The following is a 20,332-nucleotide window of genomic DNA, read 5'->3' on the forward strand; positions in this document are numbered from 1 at the left end:
TTATAGTATTTATTCGATACTATATTACTACGAATGGATTATTTCTAAAAGTATTTTACATAAGATTTCCGAAAGTTCGTTTAAGTTTGTTTATTTGTATTTTGAAATTAGCTATTTCATCTTTAAATATGAAAAATTAAATTTATTAGGTTTTTATTATATGTGCATATACATTTATTTATAGAGATTATTTTAGATCTTAATTATATTTATATACATTTATATATTTTCATTGATAATTTATATATATTAGTCATTTTTAAATATTTATGTAATTAGATATAGACTAATGCCGATATTAGATTATGGGTGGGTTTCCTACCTTATAAATTAAAATTAATATTTAACATTATAGTCGATTTTGATATAATCATAATTGTTAAGTTCTATGTTTCTAGTTTGATAATAGAGTTTATTATAAGTATATTTATATCTTAGAAATATTGTTTAAATATTTCTGATTATATTTTAGATATTTCAATCACCTGAAGACTGACTGTAACCATAACTCGAATTATTACGAATTGGACAGCCATGAAACGATCGTAGTGTTTTAATCATTATCTTTTATTAATCTTTTAATACTTTTAATATATATTTAAAATAATTTAAATTAATTAATTTTATGTATTGGCTTAAGTTTTTCATTGTTTGATTTGCCTAATAGTGGTTTTATCTCTAATTTAATATAATATAATATTTTACTATGAAATTGGATTCAATCCTAAATCTGATTTTTCCCTGTAAGTTTGGATTTATTCCCTAATATTTTATTATTAATTATATATATATACATATATATATATATATATATATGAGTACAGGACACCACAAATAATCGTAGAACTCAACGAGAAACGAAAACATAAAAATAGGAAACAGACTATTTTTAACAATGAAAAAACAGAGCACAAGACAAACAACACAAGGAACATTCCCCTTCATCAGCTGTCCCCGGTTCGACTCCATGCGTGTTTCGAAGGTAAGGACAAAGTGAGATAGGGGTTATGAGTGTAACCCACTATGGGATATCATTTATCCAATATACTGCCAGTATAGTAAAGTACCCAGAAGGCTAATACATAAATGCTAAGAATTGCAATGCAATTAATTCATTTATTGTATTATATGGGCGAAGGTAAAACGTTTTACCTCAAATTCATAATACAAAATAAGAAAATGGAGGAATAGATTTCTTTCAATCATCAACTTCCAGATAATACCAATAAAATGGATCTTACAGCTGTTTCAGCCTGTAGATAAGAGTATCTCATTATGCCCATATTAGATGTATTGAGGTAATATGCAGTTAAAAATGAGTTACTTATATATATATCTCAAGGCCTCGTCATCTGACTAATATAGGCATAATGAGATACTCTTATCTACAGGCTGAAACAGCTGTAAGATCCATTTTATATGTATTATTCTTATGGTATTATCTTACTTATTGATGTATATTGTTTTATTCTGTTGGATTTAGATGTTCCTATTTAATCTAAATAATTAGTTAATAAATTATATGAATTGGTATTATCTGGAAGTTGATGATTGAAAGAAATCTATTCCTCCATTTTCTTATTTTGTATTTTATATATATATATATATATATATATATATATATATATATATATATTTGTTGAAATGGAAAGATGAATTTTCTTGTTACGGATTATTCAAAAGTTTAACCGATACCTGGGTAGCAAAAATCACAGCAGAAAAAACACGGTTGGAGATAAGACCATATGGTGTTGCAACCCTGTGTTGGTGCGGATAATTGAAGTTTAATATAATTAGTGAATATATATATATATATATATATATATATATATATATATATATATATATATATATATATATCCAAGCCTGACTTTTCTTTCATGGTTTGGCTGCCATCCGTGCAACATCTATATTCCCTATGCCTGTGAAATCTAGTATCCCTGCCATAAGGCTTTACTTCCACCCACGCCAGCTTAATTTAATTCATGCTTAGTCGAAACACACCTGTTGTTATGTCCTGTTATTTGTATTTGTGTAACCTTCTCCATTTTTTTCCGTCCTTGTTTCCATATACATTAGTTGCTTTCTTCCAAGGAATCTAATGCTCTTAGCTTAGTTTTTCCTTGGGGCTGGCCAGATTGGAGCAATCTTGAGTATAACCAGCTGAAATTGAAAAGATAATCTGGAACTCGACTGAGGAAAGAACAGTCCGAATGAGCTGTCCTTGTTTTCCTTGTATCATCTATCTTGATGTTTTGTCCCTTTTTTGTATCACCTAACTGTCTCGATATTTTGGGTTCTTGTCCCATTTTGTATTTTTTATATATATAATATACATATATATTATATATACAGCAAATAAGAAAATAGAGAGGGTACAAAACAACATACATCATCTGGTAGACATTCCAGTGTGTCTATTTATTCAAAAGTTTTAGAAAGTATTAGAAGAAAACATACATATGTAGCAACTATGTGTTACACACACATGTATTAATATTACAGAAAAGAGCAAAAAGTCAGTTCCTTACGGCCATTTCTGCCAAGAGGCAACGAAATCCTCCATGCCATCTCTATCACTTCAATGTTCTGTAGGGATGGGCGGATAAAGTGTGGATGATGAGTGTGCCTCTAGGCTTCTTCAGAGGGTCTAAGTGGTTAGGAGGGCTAATACATATAATAAACAGTTAACAATAGGTACAGTGTATGTGTCATTATTAAAAAGGGCAGAAAAAGAATAGGAGCAAACATGAGGCTTTGAGAGAAGTACAACTTATTAAACTGAATTAGTTATAGAAAGGGGAAATAAGCTACAAACTTCGCGTAATGTATTCCAGGATCCATGCTACATCATCCAATGGTGGATAGGTGAGTATAGTCATTCTTGGGAGAGGTTTTTAGGAAGCGTGAATTTAGGCAGTAGTTAACACTATGTTTACATAGAAATACAGTGGTGGATTTGAGGGTATGATCTGTGTTACAGGGGTGAAAGTTCATATGTAAAGTGCCAGCTAATAGATGTAACATTGCACATGGACATGTTGGACAACATGCAGGGAGCTTCCATGGAGTACATGGAACATGGTTTTGGTTCCCACAATGAGGAGGGAACCAGGCTGCTGGAGTTCTGCAATGCAAATGATCTTATGGTTTGCAATACTAACTTGAAGAAACTTGTCAGTCACCTACCGATCTAGTAGACACACTAACCAAATTGACTACATCCTCACCAGGAAAAAGGAAAGATGGCTGCTAATAAATGCCAAAACCTTCCCAGGTGAAGAATGTACCCCACAACATAGACTAGTAGTTAGTGACATCAGGATCAGGGCTAAGTGGACCCAGAAAACAACCAGCATGGAGGAGAAGGGTCTGGAAGCTTAAAGATCTTGCGAATGGACAGAGATTTAGAGACGCTTTTGACGAAATAGAGGGAGATATAGCATCACATGATATGGAAGACAACTGGAGGTTTCTACAGGACAAACTGCCGAGGGCCACTGACCAGATCTGTGGATGGTGAAAAGTCCCCTCCCGATCCAAAGGTAATGTGGTGGTGGAACAATGTTGTTGACAGGGATATTAGGGAAAAGAAACAGGCTTGGAAGGACTGGAAGCAGGGAATTGTATCAGACTGCCAGAAGGGAAGCTAGGAGACAGGTTTATTTAGCCAGAGGGGAAGCAGATAAGAAAAAAATTGCCAATGTTCTGCACCATAAGCACCAAAGACTTGAGGTATTTCGTGTTGCAAGACAGTGTGTGAGAGAGAATTGTGATGTTGTAGGAGAGAAATGTGTCTGCATGGATGATGGTTCACTTGCATTAAATGACTCTGCATAGAGAAAGGCTTGGAGACACCACTATAAAAGGTTGCTAAATAAGGAGAATGAATGGCAGAAAGAGAGTCTGCCAAATTCCGACCCAACAGAGGGACCAGCTATTCGAATTGACAATACCTTGGTAGATAAAGCAATTAAGAGTATGAAGACAGGGAAAGCTCCCGGCCCATCAGGAATCACTGCAGAGATGCTCAAAATATCTGGCGGTGTCGGCTATAGCTTAGTCACCCATATAGTTAACCAGGTGATACATGACTGGTGTAGCAGTATCATAGTCAACGAACCCAAACTGCATCTCATCTAAACTGACTCTCTCCCTAATTAGTTGGGCTATGACCCTCTCTGTGACCTTCATTATCTGATCCAACAACTTGATACCTCTGTAATTACTTGTAGGCGAAATACCTAGCCAAAGATAAACCTCTGTATCTGGCTTTCGTTGACATGAAGAAAGCTTTTGACAGGGTCCCCCGATCCCTTATCTTGTGGTCAATGAGGAAACTAGGCATAGATGAATGGTTAGTGAGAGCTGTGCAAGCCATGTACAGGGATGCTGTCAGTAAGGTGAGGGTTGGCAACTAGTACACTGAAGAATTCCGGGTAGAGGTAGGGGTCCACCAAGGCTCAGTCTTGTGTAGAGAACAGCTTCTGTCACATTCCAGGGAGAAAAACTACAAGTTGTTGATAGCTTCTGTTACCTAGGGGACCAAGTCAGTAGTGGGGGTGGATACTTTGAAAGTGTAGCTGCTAGAATAAGAATAGCCTGTGCCAAGTTCAGAGAGCTCCTACCTCTGCTAGTGACAAAGGGCCTCTCGCTCAGAGTAAAAGGTATGACATGTGTACGAACAGCCATGCTACATGGCAGTGAAACATGGGCCATGACTGCTGAGGGCATGCATAAGCTTGCAAGGAACAAGTATGCTCCGATAGATGTGTAATGTCAGTGTACATACATGACAGAGTGTAAACACCCTGAGAGAAAAGTTGGATTTAAGAAGCATCAGATGTGGTGTGAAAGGGAGACAACTGTGCTGGTATGGTCATGTGTTGCAAATGAATGAAGACAGCTGTGTGTAAAAGTATCACACGGTAGCAGTTGGGGGAACCTGTGGAAAAGGTAGATCCAGGATGACCTGGGATGAGGAGGTGAAGCATGACCTTCGAACATTGGGCTTACCAAGGTAATGACTAACGACTGAGACCTTTGGAGATATGCTGTGCTTGAGAAGACCCAACAAGCCAAGTGAGACGATAGCCTGTGGCCTATGCCAGTGGGTGTAACCAGCCCACTTATGAATACTCCTCATTCATTGGACAATAAACTTTGCTTGCAAAGACCTATTGCGGCAAGTGAAATCAAATCATATCAAAATTGCTGACTTGGCCACACCTGATTGGCACTCATACCAGTGGAACGTTAAAAGCACATCTGAACATGATCATTGCCAGGGCCATGGACTGGCTCCCATGCTGGCTGCACATAAAAAACAACACTGAAGCGTGGTCATTTCTAGTGCCGCCAGACTGGTTCTCGTGCAGATAGCATGTAAAAAACACCTTTTGAGCATGGTCATTGTCAGAACCACGTGACTGGTCCTCATGCCAGTGGCATGTAAAAGTACCCACTACACTATCGGAGTGACTGGTGTTAGGAAGGGCATCCAGCTGCAGAAACTTTGCCAGATCAGATTGAGCCTAGTGCAGCCTTCTGGCTCACCAGTCCTCAGTCAAACCATCCAACCCATGCCAGCATGATGATGATATATATATCATCATCATCATTTAACGCCTGTTATCCATGCTGGCATGGGTTGGACGGTATGACTGGGCTAGCACGCTGAAAGGCTGTGCCAGGCTCCAGTCTGATCTGGCATGGTTTTTTACAGCTGGACGCCCTTCTTAACGTCAACCACTCCAAGAGCATAATGCATGTTTTTACATGCCACCGGCACAGGTACCATTTGCATGACACCAGGTCTGCCATGACTGTGATTTTGCTCAGCTTGATGAGTCTTCTCAAGCACAACATAATGCCAAATGTCTTGGTCATTGCCTCTGTAAAGCCTAACACTCGAAAGGAACTCTGCCACTTTTCCCCCATGAGGCCCAATGCTTGAAAGCAACTCAGCCATTTTGCATCTGTGAGGCCCAACACTTGAAAGGATCTCAGCCGCTTGCCTCCATGAGGCCCAATGCTCAAAAGGAACTCAGCCACTATGCCCCCACAAGGCTCAACACTCCAAAGTAACTCAGCCACTTTCCCTCCGTGAGGCCCAATGGTCACAGTTGATTTTCTTATGTGCCACCAGCACGGGTGTGCTTGGCTTCACAAGTCCTCAGCGCACATCACCAAACGTTTTGGTCACTAGTCATTGCCTCAGTGAGATTCAAGGTTCAAAGATCGCGCTTCACCACCTCATTCCATGTCTTCTGAGTCTACCTCTACCACAAGTTCTCTCCACAGTTAAAGATCGACACTTCTTTACACAGCTGTCCTCATCCATATGCATCACATGAACATACCAGTGCAGTCACCTCTCTTGCACACTACATCTGGTTCCCCTTATGCCTAACTTTTCTCTCAAGATGCTTATACTCTGTCTAACATGCAGCCTGACGTTGCACATCCTGCGAAGCATACTGGCTTCATTCCTCAGCTGTTAAAGCCCATGTTTCACTGCCATGCAGCATAGCTGTTTGCACACAGGCATTAAACAATCTGCCTTTCACTCTGAGAGAGCCCTTTAGTTACCAGCAAGATTAGGAGCTCTCTGAACTTTGCCCAACATAATCTTATTCTCACAGTTACACTCTCAGAACATCCACTTTCACTACTAACCTGGCACCTTGATACCGGAAGCTATCTATTACATCTAGCTTCCCCCCCCTGCTCCTGCAGTTGATGGAGTCTGTTTTACACACATGTTCAGCATTTATTATGCCTCTGCATAGGATCAAAGGATCATTTCTCTGTTAACGTTTCTTTGATGGTGAGGCACCTTTTGTGTGTCCAAAGATTACACTGGGTGCATCTTAAGGAGTTTCTACTACACCTTTTATAGATTGAACAGGGCTATCTATGAAAGGGGATTTGTGATTTGTCTGCCTTCTTACTTACTATGACTTTGGATTTTGCTACAGTTAACTCTGAGGCCCTTTGATTCTAGACCTTGTTTCTATACCTGGAACTTCTTCTCTAATTCAGGTAGTGACTCAGCTGCATACATGTATATATGTGTATATATAGTTGGAATTTACAAAAAAAAAACAATCAAAACAAAAGATGAAGGCGGGTGTATAAACAACAAACAGATGTATTAGTTTAACGCTTGAGAAGTGAGAAAGTCTTTTACATTTCGAGCTTACGCTCTTCAACAGAAAGGGACACAGAAATAAACAGAGAGAAAAAATAAAAAAAGTTTAGAGGCTAGCGATCAATTATGGCAAATGCCAGACAGAGGTGGTCAGACAGGAGAGCTAGGAAGAAGGGAAGATAATAAAATAGTGGTGTTCCCAAAACAAAGGTGCGCATGCATGTGTGAGAGCATGTATATGTGTGTCGACAGGGGTTGGTGACGTTGACATGTGCATGTGTAGGTGTGTGGATGCTGGGAAATAATCAGTGCTAGTGTGTGCAAGGTGATGTGATGTGGTGTGCGGTATAGTGGTGTGTGGTGTGGGTGGAGGTGTGTGATGTAGGGGAAGCAAGGGTGGTGTGGCAGTGGGGTATGTGGGAGCGGTTAGCCAAGCAGCATCCCATTTGGCCGATGTACAGAGAGAGCAGAAGATGCAGTAGATGACGTTAGAAGTGCAGGTGAAGGAGTCAGTGATATGATAGGGTTGATGATGGGTGCCTGTGAGGAAGGTGGTGTTAGAGAGGTAAGGGCAAGTATGGCAGTGTGGGTGGGAGCAGGGGAACAAGCCGGGTCGGGTGGTTGGGTTAGGGAAGAAACGTAGGTTGTGGCTTGTTTGAAGTAGGGGAGGGGTCAGTTAGGGAAGATGTGTCAGACTGGAGTCGTCGGAAGGCTCGGAGAATGGTGCATTGGAGAGGTAGGGTGGAGGGATGGTAGGTGAGGGAAAGAGGGAAATGGCAGGATGGGTGTGAGGGAGAGAGCAGATGCATGGTCCACAGAACATGCTCTGGCAAGGGCAGTGTGGATAGTGGTGAGGGGATATCCACATAAGATGAAGTGGCGAGCCATGAGTTGAGACTGAATCTCAAAGTCATGGTTGTCACTGCAGAGTCTGCACAGACGGAAGAATTGGGAAAAGGGGATGCAGAGCTTGGTGTGTTTAGAGTGGGAGGAGAAGTTGAGGTATTAGTATGAGTCTGTGGGTTTGTAGCGGATGGAGGTGGTGAGAATGGAGTGATGAATGCTGACCGATATGTCAAGAAAGGCGATGGAAGTGTTGGAAATAGTGCAAGACAAGTGGAGGACAGGATGGAATGATTTGACAAAAGAGAAGGAGTCTAGTTGTTCACGGGAGAGTGAGGTTGCACTGATGGAGTCGTCAGTATAACGACTGTATAGTTCAGGAATGGAACCAGTGAAACTTGAGAATATTCGGGTTTCAACGTAGCCAATGAACACGTTCGCATAGATGGGGCCCATTATCATTCCCATGGCCACTTCCAAGACCTGCTGGTAAAAATCACCCACGAACGAGAAGCAGTTAAGGGAGAGAACAAATTTGGCCAGATGAAGAAATGTGGAGGTGTCAGGTTGGGGGTTGGGTCAAAGGTCAAGGTAGTGTTAGAATGCATGAAGCCCCTCGTGGTGAGGAATCACTGGGTATAGGCTCTTGATGTCAAGAGTGAAGAGAAGTTTAGAGGGGCAGGAAGAAGGAGAAAGATTTGAACAGATGAAGAGCATGGTTGATGTCATGAATGCGAGAGGGGAAGGAAACCACTAGGGGGCAACGAACGAGAAGCAGTTAAGGGAGAGAACAAGTTCGGCCAGATGAAGAAATGTGGAAGTGTCAGGTTGGGGGTTGGGTCAAAGGTCAAGGTAGTGTTAGAATGCATGAAGCCCCTCGTGGTGAGGAATCACTGAGAAATAGATATCTGGAGATGAGTTCGGTGGGGCAGTTGCAGATGGAGACAAAGGGGCGGCCAGGGTTATTAGGCTTGTGGATTTGGGGGAGAAAGTAAATTGTGGGGGTGCAAATGGTGCGGACAATGAGGTTGGAGGTGATGGCAGGAGGAGATGAGGTCATGGAGAGTGGAGGACACAGTCTGTTGGTAGCTGGGCGTGGGGTTGGAGGGCAGTAGGTGTCTTGAAGTTGGCAGAGAGCTTCAGCCTTGTAGAGGCCCATGCGCCACACCACTACGGCTCCACCCTTATTGGTTGGTTTTATGATGATGTCTTTGCAGCATCGGAGACATCAAAGGGCCAAAAGTTTGGCTGCGGAGATGTTCAGATGTCAGGGACATCTGGAAAAGTCAAACCGGTCCACAGCATGTAAAGGAAGATGGAAGTATGCACAACTGGCCTATCCTTCTAGGGGCAACAACGTTAATGATGCTATCTCTGAGATGGATGTACTTTCAGCCCATATCTTAGCCTGATTAAACTGTATGTATTGTAAGCTCTGAGACTCAATCTTAACAGCATTGTCTATGACATGTTGTTGAAAAAAAGTCATGAGAAAGATGTAGGTGATTGAAACTGCTGTCTCTAACCATGTACCGATAGGTATAGTAAGCCATAAACGTACCTGATTTACTGCCAACAGAACCCGCCTCTAATAGGTTTTGTTGGGGAATGTTTAAATGAAAATCATCTTCTCCATGAGTATGAAGTAGGGGATACTGAAGTGCATCATAAGACCTATGGGTTTCACAAATTTGTTTGAGCGCATCGTCTTGGTGGCTCAAGACTATGTACCTATTTTGGTGTTGCTAAATACTCGAAATACTAGAGTAGAAAAACAGCCAACAACCAATGAAGAGTTGTTCTTTATGCTGTTTGTCTTGTTTTCCATTTGTGTCTTTCATTGTTCGAAAAAAAAGTTCATATTCCATGTACTTGTATTTTTGTTGTTGTACACGTTTTTTGATGTCCTGTGCCCACACATGCATATATATATATATATAGTGACTTTAGGATCAGGACTAAGAGGACGACAAACATGGAGAAGAAGGGTCTGGAAGCTTAAAGATCCTGTGAATGGACAGAGATTTAGAGACATATTACTTGAAGCCTTTGACGAAATAGAAGGGGGTATAGCTTCACATGGGGTAGAAGACAACTGGAGGTCTCTAAGGGACAACCTGCTGAGAGCCACTGACCAGATCTGTGGTTGGTGCAAAGTCCCCTCAAGACCCAAAATAACGTGGTGGTGGAACAATATTGTTGACAGGGCTATTAGGGAAAAGAAACAGGCTTGGAAGGACTGGAAGAACGGTGGTAGCAGAGAAGTGTATCAGACTGCCAGAAGGGAAGCTAGGAGGCAAGTGTATTTAGCCAGAGGGGAAGCAGATAAGAAAAAATTTGCCAATGTTCTGCGCCGTGAGGATGAAAGACTTGAGGTATTTCGTGTTGCAAGACAGTGTGTGAGAGAGAATCGTGATGTGGTAGGAGAGAAATATGTTCGCAAGGATGATGGTTCACTTGCGCTAAATGAGGATGCAAAGAGAGAGGTTTGGAGACGCCACTATGAAAGGTTGCTGAATAAAGAAAATGAATGGGATACAGAGAGTATGCCGAATGTCGACCCAACAGAGGGACCAGCAATCCGAGTTGACAGTTCCTCAGTAGTTAAGGCAATTACAAGCATGAAGACAGGGAAAGCCCCAGGCCCATCAGGAATTACTGCAGAGATGCTCAAAATATCTGGTCGTGTCAGCTATAGCCTAGTCACCCATATAGTTAACCAGGTGATACATGAAGGAGTCATTCCCAATGACTGGTGTAGCAGCATAATAGTCAACTGCTACAAAGGTAAAGGTGACGCCCTAGATACAAATAATTACAGGGGTATCAAGCTGCTGGATCAGGTAATGAAGGTTACGGAGAAGGTTATAGCCCAACTAATTAGAGAGAGAGTTAGCTTAGATGAGATGCAGTTTCGGTTCGTGCCAGGGAAAAGTACTACTGATGCTATATTCCTGGTAAGACAGCTGCAGGAGAAATACCTAGCCAAAGATAAGCCCCTGTACCTGGCTTTTGTTGACATGGAGAAAGCCTTTGACAGGGTCCCCCGATCCCTTATCTGGTGGTCAATGAGGAAACTAGGGATAGATGAATGGTTAGTGAGAGCTGTGCGAGCCATGTACAGAGACGCTGCTAGTAAGGTGAGGGTTGGCAACGAGTACAGTGAAGAATTCCGGGTAGAGGTTGGGGTCCACCATGGTTCAGTCCTCAGTCCCCTCCTATTTATCATAGTCCTCCAGGCAATAACAGAGGAATTCAAGACAGGATGCCCCTGGGAGCTCCTCTATACTGATGATCTTGCTCTAAATGCTGAGTCACTATCAGAACTGGAGGAGAAGTTTCAGGTGTGGAAGCAAGGATTAGAATCGAAGGGCCTTAGAATCAACGTCCTAATAAGTAGGAAGGTAGACCAATCACAAACGCCTTCAGGTAGATGGCCCTGCTCGATCTGTAGAAAAGGTGTAGGTAGAAACTCTATAAGATGCACCAAGTGTAAGCTATGGACACATAAGAGGTGCAGCAATGTCAAAGGAAGGCTAACTAGGAAAATAGTTTTTGTTGTGGCAGATACTCAGGAGCAATAAACACTGAAAATGTGCAGAGACCAACTTCTACTACATTCCAGGGAGAAAAACTAGTAGTTGATAGCTTCCGTTACCTAGGTGACCAAGTCAGTAGCGGGGGTGGGTGTGCTGAAAGTGTAACTGCTAGAGTAAGAATAGCTTGGGCAAAGTTCAGAGAGCTCTTACCTCTGCTGGTGACAAAAGGCCTCTCGCTCAGAGTAAAAGGCAGACTGCATGATGCATGTGTACGAACGGCCATGCTACACGGTAGTGAAACATGGGCTGTGACTGCTGATGATATGCATAAGCTCGCAAGAAATGAAGCCAGTATGATCCGATGGATGTGTAATGTCAGTGTTCATACTCGACAGAGTGTAAGTACCTTGAGAGAGAAGCTGGGCCTAAGAAGCATGAGATGTGGTGTGCAAGAGAGATGTTTGCGCTGGTATGGTCATGTGACGAGAATGGCTGAAGATAGTTGTGTGCAAAAGTGCCACACCCTAGCAGTTGAGGGAACCTGTGGAAGAGGTAGACCCAGGAAAACCTGGGATGAGGTAGTGAAGCACAACCTTCGAACTTTAGGTCTCACCAAGGAAATGACTAGAGACCGAGACCTATGGAAGTATGCTGTGCGTGAGAAGACCCGGCAGAACTAGTGAGACCGTAGCCAGTCGACTTATGCATACCTTTCCTTCTTGGGACACAAAACTCCACTTGTGAAGACCCGTTGAGGCAAGTGGAAATCAAATCAAATCAAATCACGTAAGTGAACCATCCGATCGTGGCCGTTACCAGCGCCACCCCGACTGGCCTCCGTGCACATAAAAAGCACCATCCGTCCGTGGCCGTTTGCCAGCTCCGTCTGGCACGTAGAAAGCACCCACTACACTCACGGAGTGGTTGGCGTTAGGAAGGGCATCCAGCCGTAGAAACACTGCCAGATCAGACTGGGCCTGGTGCAGCCTTCTGGCTTTCCAGACCCCAGTTGAACCGTCCAACCCATGCTAGCATGGAAAGCGGATGCTAAATGATGATGTTGATGATGATGATGATATATATATATGTGTGTGTAGCTGTGATACCAGTGCCGGTGGCACGTAAGAGAACCATCCGAACGTGGCCGTTGCCAGCACCGCCCTGACTGGCCTCCGTGCCGGTGGCACATAAAAAGCACCATTTGATCGTGGCCGTTTGCTAGCCTCGTCTGGCACGTAAAAAACACCCACTACACTGACAGAGCGGTTGGCATTAGGAAGGGCATCCAGCTGTAGAAACACCGCCAGATCAGACTGGGCCTGGCGCAGCTTTCTGGCTTCCCAGACCCCGGTTGAACCATCCGACCCATGCTAGCATGGAAAGCGGACGTTAAGCGATGATGATGATGATGATATATATATATTACACTGGTCAACAAAATGAAACTTTTTTAATCATCAGAGTTGCTGATTGACTTTTCTGGGTTAATTTTTTATGCTGATTACAAATCTGAAGTCCAATTTCCTCTATCAGTTAATGATACCTGCTGTTTTAACTTTACATAAAGCATGTCTATATAAAGTATACTGAATGCAATATCTTGATGAAAGCATTCCTCTTGCTCATCAGACACTGCTCCAAGTTTCTCTGAAAAAAAGTCCAGATGTAAATCAAGGAAATGGACTTTTAGTGACATCTGACAGCCCATTGCAGCATAGGAGTCTAGAAGACATTTCACTCCATTTCTAAACTCTAGAGATCTCTTGATGCCCAGGAAATTTTCACAGAGCCATTTGAAGATTCCCAGGCTTTAAGCTCAATCTCATCCAGTGCTGTAAGGAAGTGGTTGTCCTTCAGAAGTTCTTTTATCTGCGGACCTATGAATACGCCCTCCTTCAGTTTTGCCTCAATGATTTTTGGAAATTCGGCCTTCACATATTCAAAACCTTTTGAGCTTTTCCTGGCAAGTGTCTTCACAAGGCCAAGCTTTATGTGAAGAGTGAGGAAGAACATTTTCTGGGTTTAAATGTGGCTTGCTCTGGATGCTAGAAACTCCCAGCTCATATGATTTTTGCAAAGGTGACTCTGATTGCACATAGTGCTTGTTAGTTGCATGGCTGTCCCATAAGCATATAAAGCAACAATATTTCATGAACGCAGATTGCATTCCCTTCAACATTCACCTTCAAGACTCCACATATTTTCCAGCTCTAGTTTGTATACTTTATGACATTGAGGAGTATTTGCATGTTTTCATAACACTCCTTCATGTGCACTGAATGTCCTATGGGAATGGATGGTTTCTTCTTGCCGTTGTGTAGTAGTACTGCCTTGAGGCTTGTCTTAGATGAATCAATGAAAAAGCACCATTCAGCTGTAACATGCTCTTGGAACAAACAGCGAAATAACTCATCAGTGTTATTAGTGAAACAAACATGCAAAAACTCTAATGTATTTTTTAGATGAATTTATCGTTTGTTATCTCTCCACACACTTTGTTACCATTAACTTCTATAACCACTGCATTCTCACTTATTCATTTCAAACTTCTTTGAATTTTTGGATCTATTCCATCTGAATTTCAGATAATATTTTTGTAACTAAACAGTTTGACAGTTCGAATACTGGAAGAATTTCTCACATAAAACACAGTTTACTCGGAACGTTTTGGACAAAATTTTGTATTTTAGAAGCTATTTCATGTTAAAGTTGTCGTATTTGGGTAATTTTAACAAGTCAGCAACATGAATTCTGTTGAAGAAAGCTACTGCTGTTTGCGATAGTAATCGAAGAGGAACAATTTCCAGGTCATCCCTACTAAACGTCACCACTCTGTTCTATTTGTATGTTGTGTGAAGACGATATCAGGTTTATCCTTTCTAGTCATCACTGTACATTCCTTACTCTTTTCCTCCCTTCTACACTATCAACTACCAACCAGTGAGCGAACTTGTCACTGCCACTACAATTACCGTATTTTCTGGTATATAAGCCACTGTTTGTTTTGTTTTACCTTCATGTTTTGATTATGTTATTTTTTATCTAATAAAGACTTTTATATTGACGAAATGTGTTTGTTGTTGATTATAGTAAAATAAAATCATGACAATAACAATATATCTCGTACTTGTAAAATAAGGCACTTTGAAGCTACATATATGTCAACAACAAAAAAGTTAGCTGCAGGCTCGTTGCTCTATGGTGTTGATTCTTCAAACAGAGTGGTGACATTTAGTAGAGATGACCCGGAAAATGTTACTCTTCGATTACTATCGCAAACAGCAGCAGATTTCTTCAATACACATCGTTGATTAGTTGAAATGACCCAAATACGACAACTTTAACACGAAATAACTTCTAAAATATGATATTTTGTCCAAAACTTTCAGAGTAACCATGTTCTACGTGAGAAATTCTATCAGTATTCGAAGTTTCAAACTTTGTAGTTAAAAAAAAATAAATTAAAAAAATCTGTGATTGAGTTGGAACAGATGCGAATTCTCAATCTAATGTACTCCACACTCTCTTGAAAACGTATTTCTGCAAAATGTTATCTAAAATTATGGGTAAAGAAAGAAATAGCAAAAAATATTTGAAAATGGAGGTGGGGGTGAATTTTCTGCAGGTTCCACCCCACCTCACCCCGTTTTCCGGACCCCCAAAAGGGGTTTGTAGCATATTAGGTCACCGGAATTCATTCAACGAAAAAAAAAATGTCCAATGATTCCGGGATATGAGGGGGGGGGGCTCCGGTTTCCCAACCCACCTTTTTTCCGAATAAAGATAAGGAGTTTGCAGCATCTTAGGGCGTCAGGGTACTAGATTCCACGCAAAAAATCCGAGTTTCTTTTTTGTTTTTAATTTTTTGGTTAATGTTTAAACATTAACCTTTTTTTTTTTCTTAGTGAAAATGGTGAGGGTGAAAGGATCAAAATTTACCTACATCTGTAGGAAAACCAGATCACCCTTGATTGGTTCCATTTCAGTCAACTTCAGAAGGATGAAAAGTAAGGTTGACTCCAGTAGAAGTAGAAGATAAGCACAACATAGCACTTTGCCTGATGCTATGAGGATTCTGCCGGTGCGACACAAGTTCACATATACCACTAATACTTTTAGAAAAATGGCTTTAAACTTGCCATTTTTCCATTACTGCCACACAAACGGACTTTTTGCAGGTCAAAGAAATCAAAAATTTATACCTGTATTAACGCTTGAACTTCTAGGTCAAGTTTCACGATTTCTTGTAAACATATTTTGACGTGGACGTCTTCGGCTTCCATTTTTAACCGGTGTAAGATGAACTTATTCTCCCTCTAAAATAATATTCCGTATTTTAAAAGCGAACTTCTTAAATAGGGAATTTTAGGTTGTGTTGTGCCTGGAGAACTCACATAAAGAATCTTACAAACCAAATCCAAAAACGAATTTTAGATTGTTTCTCTTCTTTCCCCGCATAAACTTTGCACAATTACAAGCATAATAAAATTTTGAAATATTTGAAATTCAGATGATCTGTTTATGTGAGCGAAATAGAAAAAAATACATATCGTCTTTAAGTTTGCAGTGCAAAAACTATAATTGGCCAAAATCAGTCCGGACGTGATTGAAAAAAATCATAAATTCTCAAAAGTTTTTCCCCCTCATTTCAAAGGCTGAGGGGGCAAAAAATGGAAAATACCCGTCAAAAGAAGAAAATAGAACTTATGTGGGCGTCGTGATCAGAAACTTTTAAGTGCACTCTTAATTTGACTGAGGAGTATAACTGAGCTATTTAATAATATGGTTTGAGTGAACATTATTATTATGACAAAAATCAAGTGATACGCAACAAATAAATCAAGTATTCGAATGGGGTGTAAAGAATAAAATAGAATTACGTCCCTTTTCATATTAACCCTAAACGTTGACATAATCATAGTCAGACACTTCTAAAATCTTGATGTTTATGATATATTTATAACTGCAAAAACTCTTGATTTTTCTACTTTATTTTATAGCTGATACATTTCTACCAAATTTTAATATGGCACATGGATATGATTATGATTTTTTAAACGACATATGTGACAATCCGCAAAGCGTGGTTGATGATACATTACGTGTTATACTTAGGATTTGTAAGAACATAACAGACAACCCCGGGGAGCAGAAATACCGTCGCCTTCGTATCGGTAACAAGATTGTACAAGAAAAAATCTTGCCTGTTGACGGAGCTTTTAACTGTCTATTAGCAATAGGCTTCCAAGAGGTAAACTTTTTTTCTATTTCCTTTTATATGCTTGGTACTTTCACATATATATACATATATATATATATACTCTCTTTACTCTTTTACTCGTTTCAGTCATTTGACTGTGGGCATGCTGGAGCACCACCTTTAGTCGAGCAAATCCACCCCATAACTTATTCTTTGTAAGCTCAGTACTTATTCTATCGGTCTTGTTTGCCGAACCGCTAAGTAACGGGGACGTATACACACCACCATCGGTTGTCAAGCGATGTTGGGGGCGACAAACACACACACATGTATATACATATATACGACGGGCTTCTTTCAGTTTCCGTCTACCAAATTCACTCACAAGGCTTTGGTCGGCCCGAGGCCATAGTAGAAGACACTTGCCCAAAGTGCCACGCTGTGGGACTGAACCCGGAACCATGTGGTTGGTAAGCAAGCTACTTAGCACACAGCCACTCATTATATATATATATATGTAATATGTATAAAAGCGAAAGAATATTAACAGCCGACGAGAGTGTATCGTAGCTATTCGCTCCGACATTCGAAACTGAGTACTAATAATGACAACAGTTTACTGTTTGCTCTATAAATTATACCATATATATATATATATATATACACACACACACACATATATATATACACATATATATACACACACACACATATATATATATATATACACACACACACACACATATATATATACACATATATATATATACACACACACACATATATATATATAATATATATATATACACACACACATATATATACACACACATATATATATATATTGTTATATTTCGGAATGGTCATTTTGCCAGTTTAGCCAATAAAAACACACGCACTATATATTTGGTGTTACTTTGCTTCAGTGTTATTTATTTTTTACATTAATCTTATTTCGGCCAGAGTTCTTTCGTCACACTCCTGTGACCGCATCAGTAGTCTTTTGTTTTCTTCTCACTTATTTGTGTCTCTCCTTACTAACCGTCAGCCATTTTGTATTAAATGTAGAAAAATACAAGCTGGGACAAGAAAGTAAAACATTTAGAAGACGATACAAAAAACACGGACGGGACATTCGAAGCCTTCAATCTTCAGTCAAGAAACGGATCATCCTCGCAATTTCGGCTGATTAATCTTGAGATCGTTCATACATATATATATATATATATATATATATATATATATATATATACACACATACATATATATACACACATACATATATATATATACACATATATATACATATATATATACACACATATGTATATACACGTATATATATATATACATATATATTGTTGTTGGCATCCTTTTGTCTCGTGAGACAATGGAGTTGCGCATAAAATAATCTAGTCCGGACATACATGCATATATATATATATATATATACATACATATATATACACACACACATTATATATATATATATATATACATTCACTACATACATATATATATGTATAAATATATACATATCTGATTTGAAATCTGAGTGTTTGAATGTTTTGCTTATACATGTATATATATACATACATATATATATATTTGAGTAATTGAATGAATTATCTTATTAAGGATAATTTGAAAGATAACCGATACCTGGGTAGCAAATTCACATCAGAAAGAACACGGTTGAAGCTACGTCCCTAGGGCATAGACTACGTGTCTTTGTGCAGAAATTTGTATGTTTATTTTAAAATTATAAGAATGGAGTTGAACGACTAGTTAACAAATATTTGTGGGGTTGCCCTGTACGTCCGTGAAGATGTCACACCCATAGTACTGTTGACACACTCAAACTCAGTCTGTGACACACTGATAGTACACATGAAACAACCGAAAATAGTAATATGTGTCACATATCGGCCACCAGACACCCCTAGTCATGAAGGAGTGTTTGAAGATAGCCTCAGAAGAATAGAAGAAGTCCTGGACAAACTGGACCAGGGTAACACCATTCTACTGCTGGGAGATTTTAACCTTCCGAAAGTCAAATGGCCAGATGGCCATCTCCTCCCTGGAATGACATCACTTGAACAGAGACAGACAGAGTCCTTGTTGGCTCTCACACGCAAGTTTTTCATGGAACAAGCAGTGCTTCGGCCAACAAGAGGTGAGAATGTCTTGGACATCTGTTTCACAAGCAACCCGATGCTCATCCACAACGTGGTGGTGACACCGACAATTCTCTCAGACCACAACTTAGTAGAGGTAATGATATATGGTATGAGAGAGTTAGTTGAGACGCAGCCATTAGAAAATACCACAGGCCTATCCAGTCTAAACTTCCATAAGGCAAACTGGAAGAAGATCAACGAAGAGATCCGAAAACATGACTGGAGTGACTTCATCACCACACAAGACACCAACACACATTTCCAACATTTCATGACAACAATACAGAACATATGCCATAAGTTTGTCCCAGAGAAAAGGGCCGGTGGGCATAGGAACGTTATTCCCAGAGACAGGAAAATACTTATGAGGCGAAGAGCTAAGCTCTCGAAGCAACTGAATGCACGGCAGAGAAACAATGAGGGACTCCACCTGAAACTTTTTGAAACGGAAACTGCACTCAAACTTTCCTATGAGAAGGAGAGGGCAGAGAGAGAGGCCAGGGCCGTAGAGAATATTAAAACAAACCCTAAAGCCTTCTTTAAATTTGCGAAAGAAACCACCTCGGTACACTGCAAGATTGGCCCACTCTTTGATAAAAAGGGCTCTCTAACTGAGGACCCCCAAGGGATAAGTGAAATACTAAAGGAACAGTATAAAAGTGTGTCACATCCCCTCTGGGGCACATGCAAATCACAAACCCAGAAGTTTTCTTGATGCCACAACACTCCAAAACAAACAAACACAACCATCGACCACATAGACATAACAGAGAGGGATGTAATATCTGCCATAGAAGAAATGAGAATAAACTCAGCTGCTGGACCAGATGGATTCCCAGAAGTCCTCCTGAAAAATGCAGGCATGCCCTAGCGGGACCACTGAAGAGGCTCTTCAGTGGTTCCTTGGCTAACGGTAAACTGCCCAGGGCGCTAAAAGAAGGCACCATATGCCCTATCCACAAAGGAGGAGTAGAGCAGAGGCCAAAAACTACAGCCAGTCTCCCTGACGTCACACATAAGTAAGGTCATGGAACGAATCATCAGAAAAAAACTGATCACGTTCCTCGAAGAAACTAACCGTCTCACTGACACACAGCATGGCTTTCGCCCAGGAAGAAGCTGCCTTACGCAGCTGTTACAACACTACGACTGGGTACTGAAACAACTACTGGATCGCTCACAGGTAGATGTGGTATATCTCGACTTTGCGAAGGCCTTTGACAAAGTCGACCACGGAGTGATATGTCACAAATTACTCAGACTCGGCATAACAGGAAAAGTAGGTGAGTGGATACATGACTTCCTGAAGGACAGAAGCCAGATGGTTGCAGCCAATGGAGCCCTCTCGGGAAAGACACCAATAGCAAGCGGGGTGCCACAGGGCACAGTCTTGGGACCCTTGCTGTTTTTGGTGGCG

The 20,332-nt window shown here is 40.6% G+C and overlaps 2 protein-coding genes across 3 annotated transcripts in view; one reads left to right on the plus strand and one right to left on the minus strand.

Moving 5' to 3' along the window:
- Positions 1 to 16,056, minus strand: part of LOC115218135 (vesicle transport protein SEC20) — a 97,374-nt gene extending 81,318 nt beyond the window's left edge. Inside the window, exon 1 of one of the 2 annotated variants that reach the window (XM_036508069.1) lies at positions 15,738 to 16,056. In XM_036508069.1, coding sequence (XP_036363962.1) covers positions 15,738 to 15,818 — 81 coding nt within the window. In that variant the 5' untranslated portion in view covers positions 15,819 to 16,056. The remainder of the gene's footprint in view (positions 1 to 15,737) is intronic. The other variant, XM_029787931.2, reaches the window with a different exon arrangement.
- Positions 16,057 to 16,421: 365 nt separating this feature from the next.
- LOC115217852 (peptide-N(4)-(N-acetyl-beta-glucosaminyl)asparagine amidase) overlaps positions 16,422 to 20,332 on the plus strand; it is a 112,398-nt gene continuing 108,487 nt past the window's right edge. Inside the window, exon 1 of the mRNA XM_029787554.2 lies at positions 16,422 to 16,786. Within this exon, the coding sequence (XP_029643414.1) occupies positions 16,562 to 16,786 (225 nt within the window). The 5' untranslated portion in view covers positions 16,422 to 16,561. The remainder of the gene's footprint in view (positions 16,787 to 20,332) is intronic.

The sequence above is a fragment of the Octopus sinensis genome, linkage group LG12, assembly GCF_006345805.1.
Source record: "Octopus sinensis linkage group LG12, ASM634580v1, whole genome shotgun sequence".
Taxonomy (NCBI): Eukaryota; Metazoa; Mollusca; class Cephalopoda; order Octopoda; family Octopodidae; genus Octopus; species Octopus sinensis.